The following is a 13,217-nucleotide window of genomic DNA, read 5'->3' on the forward strand; positions in this document are numbered from 1 at the left end:
AGGATAAGCTGATTCTCCCAGGATAACCAGAGCAATCTCCACCCCATTAATGGCCAGAGGTATCCAGTCCTTTCTCCATTAAGGTGCTAGAGCTCAGTTTTGAAAGATCCTAGCATCATGGACCCTTCCCGACCATCCTGCATTTGTCTGTAAACCCACCATGATGGTCAACACATGCCTGGAGCACCAGGGAGAAATATCCCCTTTCTGTTTATGAGTTCTGAGCCCTGCTGAGGTGTGGGGCGGGGAGTAGGGGACAAATAATAATAGACAAGAGTCCCAGCAGTTGCCCCGAACAGTTCGGGAACCAAACCCATCAAAGACCTCCTGAGCATTACCAAGCTTTATAACCTGACGCAACAGTGCCTTTCCCATGGCCTCACACACCTGCACGACAATGGCTCCAACAGTGAAGGTTCCCATTCCAAATTGGTTGGCCACAGACCAGGAAGATTCAGAGCTGGCAACGGTGACCTGCTTCTCCCCAGGCCTAGGGCACCATATGTTGGTACGCTGCTGCTGTGGCTCCGGGGTTAGCTCAGTACGTATCTCTGAAAAGGTCACTTTCCCCCTCCTGAAATTCTCTCGCCACCGCTGGGCGTCCCAGCTCTGCAGAACAATCCTTTCCCTCCAATCGACGCTGGTTTCCCAGGCCCAGAAGTGGTCCCGCAGGCTGTGAAGCTGCTCCAGGAACCAGTCCTCTGTCGCACTGGTTCTCAACCTTTTTTCATTTGCAGAAGCCTAAAAAATTTCAAATGGTGGTGTGGACTGCTTTGGAAATCGTAGACAGTCGTCCATGAACCCCTAGAGGTCTGCAAACAGGTTGAAAACCACTGTTCTGTGGTAACAACAATCTTTCGTGGACGCCCTTAGACACAGGGGTCTGCAGACAACAGGTTGAAAACCCTTGGTGTCTTCCTCTGCTGTATCCTGGTTCCTCCTCCATTGAAGGAGCTGCTACCACATCACCTGCTTGGTGGCGAAACAGGCAAAGTCAGACACCAAATTCCTCTGGCTCTGAGCACTGAAATACAGCCCAAGGGGCTTGTGCGTGTTTCAGGCTGCCAGCACAGCCGCATGGAGCTTTGCTGGGTCTATGCTGACAGACAGCAGCTTGGCTCACCTACCCCTAAAGGAAGTATGGAAGGAGACAGATGAACCACGGGATTTTTTAAGAATTTGAACTAGCCTGGCTTTGCTATTCATCCCACAATGCAGGGCAAGTCAAATCCCAGAATGCAGACAGCCACAGGAGCTCTGAGAAGGTCATGGCCCCAGTTTGCAGCAAACTGCCACCAGATGTACACAGTGGTGCACTTTGACAAAGGGCATACCGTCTTGTGCGCGCACTAGTACCGCGACTTGTGTACTGTGCATTATCCACCACGCAGCAAAAAGCTGCAGATTCACACACCCCCCTGACAAGCCCTTAGTTTCTGGCAAGCAAGTGCACTGAAGTGCTGGAGAACCAGTTTCCCCGACACTAGAGGGCACCCTATGCCAGTGGAAATCCTTGCTTGGGTAGCTGGAGGAAGCAAGCGGGGGGGGGATGTTGTTTTTGTCTGTTGCTAAGGCTGATGCTATAGGACATGGGCAAGACTTCCTTCCGTTTTATCACATGCTATTTCAGGACGAAGAAGAGCGAGAATCAGTTGAAGGGTTTTGTGGGCAGGCTGAAAGAGACTCTCTCATGCACAAGGCACTATTATAAATAATCCAATGGAGATACAGGCGGCTCTGGAAAAGCACCTTTTTCGTTTTGAATCACAAGCCAGGGGGAAGCATTCAGTCTTTAGTGACTTTTCAGACTGCCCTCATGGGCCACAGGAGGTTTTAAAATAAGACTGGCCAAAGCACCTCTGGATAATGTAGTGCTCTAGCTAATGTGCACCACTGCCCTCTACTGAGTGGAACCAGAACTGCTCAAGTGTTTGTCATGGGCCCTATACTGCTAAGAGCATGTGGAGAGTCTCCTTTAAGTCATGTGATCTGGACCTATGTTTTTGCAGCTGGAGAACTGAGTGGCCATGGCATAGAGCATAGTGACAACCAGGAAACTCTTGTTGACCATTCATTTTTTACAATCTGATTTATTTTGAGATTTCACCTGGATTCCTTGCTGTCTCAAAGACTTCCCACAAACTGGGTGTTCATTCTAGGAGGAGCCACTGTCAAGTCAATCATTCAGACTGAAAGATCAGGTTCTGTTTTTAAAAAGAGAGATTTACAAACTCCACAGTGAATAAGAGTTGGGGTTATTTTTGCTTTAACGTAATGAAGGCAGGTACATGTAAGTAAACCCCTACGAGCTTGAACGAACTGCAAGCACATGAACCGTTCACTAGTGCAGAAGAAGTATCTGCATTAAGTATTGCATTAAAGAAAACGAAGTCTTTCTCGATCAAAGACATGATTTGTTACTGTGGGCAGAGCATGAGGAAGAATCAGAGAAGACAGTGCAGGGGAGATGAAGAACGGGGAAGAAAATTGGCAGCATGTGACCTCCTGAAGAAAGAGAACCCATATGCCCACCATGCAAACAGAGGTAAGAAATCGATTTCAGGCTCTCTGCACAGGCACTACGGCGGAGAATGATTTGGAAGACTCATCGGAGGGAATGGACCAGAAGGAGACCCTGTTGATCAGAAGGCATGGGATGCATTGTCCTAGGGATGGGGGTTCCACGACCACCACTCCCAAGAGGAAGAGAAGGGTGGTGGTGATCGGGGACTCCCTCCTAAGGGGAACAGAGTCATCCATTGCCATCCGGACCGGGAAACTAGAGAATGTGCTGCTCGCCTGGAGCTAGAATTCAGGATGTGACGGAGAGACTGCCAAGACTCATCAAGCCCTCAGACCACTACCCCTTCCTACTTCTCCACGTGGGCACCAATGACCCTGCCAAGAACGATCTTGAGTGGATCACTGCGGACTATGTGGCTCTGGGAAGGATAAAGGAGTTTGAAGTGCAAGTGGTGTTCTCGTCCATCCTCCCTGTTGAAGGAAAGGCCCAGGTAGGGACCGTCGCATTGCGGAAGTAAATGCGTGGTTACGCAGGTGGTGCCAGAGAGAAGGCTTTGGATTCTTCAACCATGGGATGTTGTTCCAGGAAGAAGGATTACTGGGAAGAGACGGGATTCACCTAACGAAGAGAGGGAAGAGTATCTTCGCAGACAGGCTGGCTAACCTAGTGAGGAGGGCTTTAAACTAGGTTCGATGGGGGACGGAGACCTAAGCCTGAAGGTAAGTGGAGAAGTGGGACACCAAGAGGAAGCAGAAGGAGGAGGGTGCAACAGGGGAGGCCTCCTGAATTGCACTGAGAAAGTCAGGCAATCGGCCAGTTGTCTCAAATGCCTGTACACAAACGCAAGAAGCTTGGGAAACAAGCCGGAGGAATTGGAAGTCCTGGCACAGTAAAAAAGCTATGATATGATTGGAATAACCGAGACTTGGTGGGGTGACTCACACGACTGGAGCACTGTCGTGGATGGGTATAACCTGTTCAGGAAGGACAGGCAGGGGCGATAGGGTGGAGGAGTTGCACTGTATGTAAGAGAGCAGGGTTAAGCCAGGAATAACCAGAGCCGGGCCCATGCCAGATGTCTAGATCAGAATCTTTTGAACTCTGGGAAGGGGCAGATTCAAACCCAAACCCATCTCCAGCTCTCCCACTGGGGGGGGGGGGGGGGGAAGAAGACGGGGAGAGTCTGTAACAGGAGCCCCAAATCCAGATGCCCTGAAATGGAGAATGCCCGTGCAGGCCTCTCTCCGGCAGTAACACGGGCCATGGGAAAAGTTTTGTTCCGTTCCAGGGCCTAGAGAGGAACCTAAAGCGGTGCAGAATCACCACGGGCGTTGCTGTGAGAGTTTCTCTCTGCTCACAAGTCCTCCGGAGGCCTGGGTTTCCTTCCAGGGCCACAGCATCCATGAAGCCTGAGGGAGGGGAAAAGGGCTGCAGCAGGCAAATAGGAGCAGAGAGCCAGCTGTGGCGGGGAGGAGGAAGGGAGATGGCCCGGCCTCCTCTGCCTTCACAGTGTTGCTCTGGAAAGGAAGTGGAAAGCGGAAAAGCAGAATCAGGCTGTAATGTGCTGATCCTGCCCCATTGCTGGCTGCCCAGCCTCTGGCCGCACCCAGCTGTTCCTGGGTAGGAAAGACAGTGCCTGGAGTCTCAGGCACATAGCCACCATTTCCCCACTGCGCTCCCAGAAGAGCTCTCGGCCACCACAGGCCCGTCACTGCTGCTAAGTTCGTCCCCATTTGTCTCCCTTACTGTCCCTTTGCATTAGAAATGGGCCAAGCTGCATTTCTGCACCGAAGGGGCCCCGTTGTTTGGGTCGGTGTCCAGATTGCCACGCCGTTGGAGCGTGGAACAGGACTAGCCATCCCCAAAGTAGGGAGAGGACCCGCTCTGCCGGCCTCTGCTTCTCATTAACCTTACACCAAATGCCTGCATGTTTCCAGTACAGTGTGTGGAGGATGCTGCCTCTGCTCCCGCAGCCTGGCAACCCCGAACAGCCCTCCCCAGGCTCAGCAGAAGTCAGTGGGGCTTACTCATATCAGCAAGGAGTTGTAGGAATTGCACTTGATCTGCAGCACCCCCTGCTATTGCAGTCCTGGATACCCACCCACACTGCCCTGCCAGTGCAATGTCTCCTCCTGGCTTTTCCAGTCTGGGAGCACCCACAGACACAGCTCCTCTGATCCATCTCAGTCCTGACCTGCAGCCCCTTGCATCCCCCTTCCAGAGGCAGCCAGTTGTGGTGGGCTGGTGTCTGTATAACCCTGCTCTCCAAAGACGCACGGCTCTGACATTATCCTTACTACGCCAGGGAACCCCAGCTAGACCATCCTCTAACCGAACTTTCACAGTGTTCAGAGCACGCAGCCTCCTTGGGGAGGGTGATGAAGAGCGCTCCAGACACACCCCAGACAGCAAGGCAGCTGTGTGCCACATTTCCCTCCACAGCCTGACGCTGCTGGGCAATCTCACTCTGATTTGGGGGAGGATTATGCATTTTTTCCACTAACTAGTTTTCATGCCTTTTTTTTTTTTTTTTTTTTTCTTCCCTTTTAAAGCCACAGTGTTTTCTTTGAAACAGGCAGAAAGTAACTGGCCGTTCGCTGCCTGTACAATCCCCACCCTGACTCACGGCTCAGACTTTCCCCGCCATCACAAAACATCCAACAACAGAGGACCCTTGGCATGCAGAAAGGAAGCTGCTGAAAACCAATGTTCTTTTGAACTGTTTTAGCTTCAGGCGTTGGCACTTTCTCTTTCTGAGCCGGATTCCCACTCCCCTCCTCCCCAGCAGCGGGGGGGGAGCCAGCTAAACTTGAAGCCCAGCTGAAGAAGGCTCTGAAAACGGATTTAACAACCCCTTCAGTAAGTGGCTTCATTTTCTTGTCTTTACATTCGTTCCAGGGGTAGCGCTGAAATAGAGGCGGCTTAAAAATAAGCACATGGACCACCCTCAGTGGGAATGAAATCCATTAGTGGTGGGAGAATTCTCCCCAAGGATGGAGCATTCTTGCTTGCCACCCAAAACTTAGTTTTGCATGGTTTGTTGCTAGCTCCCGGCCCTTGACAGGAAGGGCTGCATGGTTTTGTTTTCATGCCGTCGGTCTGTGTGCCTGGATTTTTATCATCCTGTTGCAGTTTAGAGTTCAGGCTTTGAGGAATCCTGCACAACACAAACTTTTATTGCAATTGAGGTCATGAGTCTGAGCCGTCACCCGGTCACTCCTGTTTTATGCTAGTGTAACTCCGTTGATCGATGAGTTCTACTGCTGCAAAACTGGGGTACTGCAGTAGGGAATTAGGCCCCTGGGTTTAAGTGTTTAACCCCTTAGAGATTTTACAGAATAACTAGAATAGGATCACTAAAAGATAGAGAGCACTGGACTGAACTCTGTACTCACCCCCGTGCTAACCCAGGCACTTGAATAGGGCTCCACAGGTATCAGGAGGGTAGTAATTGACCCATTGTGAACTGCTGATCTCAGGCGTCAGGTTTGGCTTAGCTCCCTGGCATAATCTCAGTAGGATCTGCTCAGTCCTCCAGGGGCCTGTAGACGAAGTACCAGACGTGCGTGGCCCTTTCACAGGAGACCTTCAAAACTGGGTTCCCTTTGTCTGATTGGCGTGAACATGAAAGATCCCCTGCTATTTTTTCAGTGGAGTCGGGGTCTCCATGGCGTCGATTTCACATGTGAGGTCAACATGCAGGGAACTGGGATGGCCCTTTCGAGCTAGAGATCTATCTAGGTGGTGCTTGATCTGCAAGGAAGTTATGTCCCTTCGGGATCTGCCATGATGAGGATGAGGATGGGTTTCCTGGTCAACCCCCAGAAGGCTGTGGGCCATTCAGGAGATGCAGAAGGCTATGCAGTAGGTATTGATACAAACTCCAGAGCAGCTCCACCCTCTCAGGTGAGACTTTGTCAAAGCTCTAGCCTACCTGAGCTGAAACATAGCTCCGACCTGTAACCTTGGTGCTCGGTGGGTTTGGCTGAGGGTTATGCCTGGAGTGCAAAGTGAAGCCCGAGGTGACTGCACTTCAGTGCTGCTGGGCTATATGAAAGGCAGTGTTGGCTTGTGGATAAAGCACTGGACTGGTGACTCCAGAGAGCTGAGTTCTAGTCCTGGCTCTGCTACTGATTGCTGAGTGACCTTGGGCAAGTCACTTTGCCTCCCTGTGCCTCAGTATCCCCATTTGTAAAATGAGGATAATGATACTGACCTCCTTTGTAAAGTACTGTGAGATCTATTGATGAAAAATGCTCAAGAAGAAGTAGGTGATAACATTACATGTATATGAGACCCCCATCCTACAAGCCCAGTAGGATGCAGTCCCACTGAAGTCAAGGGGTTTCCTCACATAAGGGCTGCAGGATGGGGGCCCATAATTAGTGAAGTTGCTGTAAGGAGCACAGAGGTGAAACCATGCAAGCTAGTCACACGCCAGCTGGGAGTGTCCTGCTAGTGGCAATGGGGTTCCACTCAGCTAAGGCTGTTGCCTGATCCAATAATCAAAGCTGGGCTCTCTTTGCACGGCAGCTGTGCTGTGAGAGTAGGAAGCAGGTGGTGACTAATCCCCGGCTAGCGGTTGAGTGTAGGGCTGATGTCAGCTGCACTGATGCAAACCCTTTGTACCGATGTGCTCTCCGAGGGATGACATATTGTACGCACGTGGATTGACTTTTTGGTGAAGCCAGACAGAGCCCTGGGAGATTTGCTGCTAACAGAACCCCAGGTCTCATTCTCCAGCCACCAGAGCATCCAGTTGTACATCAAGGATTCTTGGTAGTGGAGATCAAATGGCCTTTCCTGTACTGTAATCAGACCTGCCAGCGGCGTGCCTGCCATTACACACGATGCACATTACCCCGTTACACAGGAAACCTGGGCTTATCTTCACTGCATCAGCTTGCTCAAGTTAGTACCTTCACGTTACTGCACCCAAGCTCATTTAGCTCTGGTGAGAAACCACATTTCAAAGCAACACTGGCATTGCCCCGAGTGAGAAGACGGGCAGCACAGAGTGATTGGATGAGTTGCTGATGAGTTGCTGGGACTGGAGCCGTTGCGTCCCCCCGCATTACTAGCTTGAGCATCAGCAAGTTGCAACGCTGGCGTGTCAATGCATTCCTGTAGGCAGGCGAGCTAGCTGGAGTTTAAAGCACCAGTTAACTTGAATTAGAAATCCTTGTGCGTGGATGGGAGTCAAGTTGAAGGTGATACTCGAGTATCCAGGCTCGGACCTTCCACCCCCATGCAGTCCTGAGACTCTGGGTCCAAACCCAGAGTTAATGTGATTTGTGTGTAGATGGAAGGGAGGTTAGGCTTGAGCCTGAGTTTGAACCCTGGGTTTACATCGCAGGGTAGACATACCCTGAGACTTTTATGCAGTATTAAAAGCCCCAGGGAAGCACCTTTCCTTGTATCCATCCTTGGAACAGGGAGTCCTGTTAGCCACAAGACACCCACCATTCACCATCAACAGTTTCCTGGTCACTGGCAACTATTAGTTCAATCCAAACCCGCCCTAATAGACAGAAATACCTGGGATTATCATCAGACCCTGCCCCTCTGCAGAGCTTTTGCCTGAAGAGCTCCAAACTGCTGTTACTAATCGTCATTCATTAGGCCCAGGGAGACAGATCACTTGAATCAGAACCTGCCAATGCTGAGGCAGTAAACCTGAACTAGGAGGAAAACTTCAGGCTTTTCAGATTCCCATTGAATTTCCAGAATAGTGAGGGGGATTTGCCCCAGGGTTACACAGAAAGAGAGTAGCAGAGCTGGGAATGCAATCTAGGATGCCCAATTCCAAAGATAACACTCGATTCCATTAGCTAACACTGCCTTTCTTTGTTGCAGATTTGCAAGATCATCTAGTGTGGGACAATAAAGCTCATAGCAATCTGCGAGGGAAGGCCTGACAGGCATCTCATAGGATGGGAGAGATGAGGCAGGCAGCCAAAGAGACAGGGTCAGAGGCAATTTATTTGTTTTTTTTAGTAACTGTTGCTGGCAGATTCTGTTTTGGGGCTTTCGATGGGAAATGGAAAAGCCTGAGGTTTTCCTCCTAGCTCAGGTTTACTCCCTTCTGCTCTTTGTTTCTCACTGTCATATGAAACCAACTTTTCATTAAATAGACAGACAATTGTGTGTTAACTCTGAGCCCTAATGATGAGACGTAAAGTGTCAGTATTGTTAACTAGTTCACTGTGAATCTCTGTAGACAGAACGTGTAATTGCTCTGAGATTGGGGGTAGGGTTTGGGTACGGCTACGAATATTCCCTCTCTGGCCTCCGACAGTGGGTAAGAGAACAGAGCTGTGAACAAGGAAGGATGGGCCTAGGACTTGAGAGAGACAGGGTCACGTCCCTGCTTTGCCATGGACTTCCTGTACCAGCTTAGGTGAGTCACTTAGCTCGCTCTGCTAAGATGGGACGTTGCTCGGTTACTATGGCGATGGGGCCATGTAAGTACCGTCCCATACACTTTCCACTGTGTCCATCTTGCTGAAGCACAATTTAAATTTGGTCGTGGGCCAACAGGATCCTCGGGTCCTTTGGCTAGCTGGTGGGGCTGGGGCCGAAGTCGGCATAGGGACACCTCTAAATGAACTGGTCTTGGTTCTAAGGCTCTGATCACCTTTAAAAATGTGCCAGATGGTGGCCATCTTTCTCATGTGGCCTACAAAGGGAGCAGCTCTCCAGTGGCCGTTCCTCCCTCCACCCTCGCCCTTTCTCAGGGCCGGAGGATGAAGGGGAGGAGTGAAAGTGGAGTACCCAGGTGGGGGTCAGCTACCATCCCCTGGAGCTGCTCCACTCCCATTCACAAAAAACGTGCCCTGGCTGAGTCTGATGCCAGGAAGCAGAGAATCTGGCTGGTGTGGAGCCAGGTCCAGACCACTTACCTACCCCTCTGGACTCCCGTTGTGGCCCCCTGATGCTGAGAGTGCCCAGTCGTGCGTTCCTCCAGCGGCGCCAGGGAAGCTTTCTGGAAAGTGGGGCAGCCCCCAGGGAAATGGGTGGGTGGGGATGCAATGCCCATTGCTGCCTCTCGAATGTTGGTTCCCTCATTCCCAGCTCCCAGTGCTGCTGTCTTCATTGTAGCCAGTGCGAGGTGAGAGGACCCAGGCTGCTGTAGGCACCTCCTACTGAAAGCTCCATCCAGAGGGGAGACGGCGAGATGGCTGCCCTCATCACCGAAAACTTCCGCTTCCTTTCTCTCTTCTTCAAAAGCAAAGATGTGATGATCTTCAATGGCCTGGTGGCCCTGGGCACAGTGGGCAGCCAGGAGCTCTTCTCTGTGGTCGCCTTCCACTGCCCCTGCTCCCCGGCCAGGAACTACATCTATGGACTGGCTGCCATCGGAGTCCCAGCCCTGGCCCTCTTCCTCATCGGTGTCATCTGGAACAACCACACGTGGAATCTGGTGGCCGAGTGCCACAAGCGAGGGGCCAAGAACTTCTCAGCAGCAGCCACCTTCCTGCTCTTCGGCTCCATCATGGGGCGGGCCGCCGTGGCCCCTGTCACCTGGTCGGTCATCTCGCTGCTTCGCGGAGAAGCCTACGTCTGTGCCCTCAGTGAATTTGTGGACCCTGCTTCCCTAGATAAATTTCCATCCAGCTATGGACCGGAGACCCTGGCCAGGTTCCCTTGTAAGGAGATTCCAGGGAACTTGACAAGTTTTAAGGAAGAAGTTTTAAGACGACTAAGATACGAGTCTCAGGTACTGATTTATTTGTATGTCTGAGGGATGACTAGAGGTTAGAGGAGACTGGGAGCCAGGTCTCCTGGGTTCTATTTCTGGCTCCGAGTGAGTGTTGTGCTGGAGCAAAACTCCAGAGTTCTGTTATCGGCTCAGAGACAGAGGGTGAAATCCTGGCTTCACTGAAGTCAGTGCGAGCTTTGCCATTTACTTAATTGAAGCCAGGATGTGACAATGTTGTCTAGTGGTTAGAGCAGGACGCCTGAGCTGTATTCCCAACTCTGCCACCGACTTACTGTGTGACCTTGGGCAAGTTACTTCTCCCCTCTGTGCACCATTATCCTCCTCTCTCTGAAGGAGATAATACCCATTTCCATCTCTGTGGCTTAACCTATGCACTAATAAATTCTCATTGAAATTCCAGCATTTGGGAAGCCAAGATAAGCAAAAATGGGGAAGGCGGCCCTGAAACACTCAGCTCTGTTCTGAGCTGTGACAGGGCAAGTTGCCGCTCCTGTCTCTTCTCAAGCACCAAACCGCTCAGAGCTCTGTATTTACAACGTCGTTCGTTCCTTGACTCACTCGGCCGAGGAGTGGGGACACAGAAGGTATCTTCCCCAGGAGGGGGCAGCGGCAGGACACACTCAGGCTCCTCCCCCCCACTTCCTGTGCCTTTCCTACTTTCTGGACTAATGAGTCAATTAGCCCAGTAGCTCTCTCCAGCCCATCCCCCGGCTTTCACTTAAGCACAGCTTTGCCACTCTGGGGCGATTTAATCGGTGATCCCGTGATCAGAGTGCTGCTACAGCGGCAGTTGCCCAGCTCTGTCACAGACGCCCACGTCCGATGCCTGCGAGCCTCGTGCGCTCAGAAACCGGGAGCGATTTATTCCCAGCTGAGGTGTGAGCTGTCCCAGGACCAGGCTTACAGAGCAGAAGCCTGTACAGTTTTTACGTTAATAATCTGCTTTGGAGGAGATACTGCTTTTAGGACTCGCATGTTCACTCATGGCTTTATGAGGACCAAAGCAGCAGGTGTTAGGTGGAAGGGGACGATAAATTATCCAGACCCCGAGAACTGAGTTATCAGAACCAACCCCACACCAACTGGCCCAGGGCTTTGCAGTGAAGCAGCGTCATGTTGGATCTGGGTTAGACAGACGACTCCGTGCACTCTGCAGTGATCCCCTGTGGCCCAGTCAGGAGCAGAAGTGATGGGGGGGGGTCCCTGGACTGGAATAGTGGGGCTCCCCCAGTCAGGGGGTGGCCAAGCTGTGAGAAGTTCCAGGTCGGAAGTAGGAGGGGCACATGCAGGTCAGGACTGAGGTGCATCAGCTGAGCGGTGTCTGGGCTCCAGTCGGGAAGAGCTGGGACTGCTGCCAAGCAGGACTCAAAGGAGGATAGCGGGGAATCTCATGCAGTGCCTGTCTATGCCATAGTCAGTTCTAGCCAGCGCCATCAGTGCTTCCTTTCCATGAGCGTGACGTTCCCAGAGACATGAACCAAAAATCCCAGTGCTGGCGTTCTCCTAAGCCAGTGTGAAACAGGGCAGGTTCTTTAGTCAGAGATTGCACTGCTGAGCTGTTCTGATGCAGCCCTTCTCTCTCCCCGTCTCTTTCTCAGCTCTTTGGCTGGCTGCTCATCGGGGTTGTTGCAGTCTTGGTGTTCTTCACCAAGTGCCTGAAGCACTGCTGCTCGCCGCTGAGCTACCTGCAGGAGGGCTACTGGGCCCAGTACCGCTCCAGCGAGGCCAAGCTCTTCCAGCGCACCGCCGAAGTCCACTCCAAAATCCTGGCCGCCAATAACGTCAAGCAGTTCTTCGGCTTTGTGGCTCTGGATAAGGAGGAGAAGGAGCTGGTGGAGACATTCCCAGTGGAGGACGTCCAGCCAAGCCCACAGTGGAACGCCATCACTGGGGTCTACATCTACCGGGAAAACAAGGGCTTCCCACTCTACAGCCGACTCCATAAGTGGGCCAAAGGGGTGGAGGGGAACGGGCCGGGGCCTGATGGTCAGGAAATGGTCTTCCTGGCCATATAAGAGAACCAGCAGCCAATGGGATGACGGGACCAGTCCCCCACACCATCTTTGCTTCACTCTATGCTCAAATAGGTACAAGTGGCACAGGTGCGTGGCTAGTCGATTTGCTGCTAAGTCTCCTCCAAACAGCACTGTTCTTTCCCGGGCCACAGCGAGCAAGGAAGGATAAACAGCTTCAGGATAAAGACCAGCCACGCCGTGCTGGGGTGGGGTGGGGAACCCATCTCTAAAACACAACCATGCACTGCTGCTCCCACAGAGAACAAGGCGCCTAATGCAGGTATATGCATCGTCTCTAGACTACCAGTGCAGCAGCCCCGTTCTGATGCACAGCCCCCAGGTCCTGCATAGACAAGGACATGTTAAAGATGGGAAACCAGATACAATACACTGCCAGGGTTCCCCTGTCCCTGCTAGGAGTGCTGCAGCCCCTTTGCTCTCCTTCATTTCAGGGTCAGGACAAGACCACCCAGCACATCTGCTTATTTTATTTAGATTTTATCTTGCAGTTCTATAGCATGAAGAAATTCCCAGGGTAATTGATGGGCAGCTGCATCTGGGGTGGAACACGACACCAGTCCATCAACACACAGAAAAACTCCAGAGTCCAGGGATTTATCTACATGAGGGAGGAGTGGTGGTGCTGTGCACTAACTTGGAGTTGCACATTGAAACGACCTGCGTTCACACAATGCAGACCCTGAAAGCACAGTAACGCCACAGTTAAAGTGTGCTAAGTTCACTGGGCATTGAGTGAATACAAACCCGTATTTGTGTATGCACATTGCTCATTCACACTATTGTGGCAGTCCTCCAACTGCCATCCCACAGTGCTTTGCATGTCACCAAGACTGACCTGTCCGTTTACTTGTGCCCCCTCCCTCCCACTTCTCTGGGGTCAAGTTGACCTGATGCCAGGAAGTTGGACACTGATACTGCACAGGGATATTTAATG

At 51.8% G+C, this 13,217-nt stretch overlaps 1 protein-coding gene across 1 annotated transcript; it reads left to right on the plus strand.

Moving 5' to 3' along the window:
* The first annotated feature begins 9,701 nt into the window (after positions 1 to 9,701).
* Positions 9,702 to 12,262, plus strand: CALHM2 (calcium homeostasis modulator family member 2). The gene is made up of 2 exons (XM_067537166.1): positions 9,702 to 10,244; positions 11,846 to 12,262. Exons 1-2 carry the CDS (start codon positions 9,702 to 9,704, stop codon positions 12,260 to 12,262), a joined length of 960 nt encoding a protein of 319 aa, XP_067393267.1.
* The last annotated feature ends 955 nt before the right edge of the window (positions 12,263 to 13,217 follow it).

This window comes from Emydura macquarii, unplaced genomic scaffold (assembly GCF_026122565.2).
Source record: "Emydura macquarii macquarii isolate MOO-44397 ecotype Brisbane River unplaced genomic scaffold, CSIRO-AGI_Emac_v2 contig_3692, whole genome shotgun sequence".
NCBI lineage: Eukaryota > Metazoa > Chordata > Testudines > Chelidae > Emydura > Emydura macquarii.

Bases quoted from the DNA above. Each gene is read 5' to 3' on its own strand.
- CALHM2 (XM_067537166.1), top strand. From the start codon at position 9,702: ATGGCTGCCCTCATCACCGAAAACTTCCGCTTCCTTTCTCTCTTCTTC. The intron at 10,245-11,845 runs GTACTGATTTAT...TCTCTTTCTCAG, and splicing joins GACTAAGATACGAGTCTCAG to CTCTTTGGCTGGCTGCTCAT.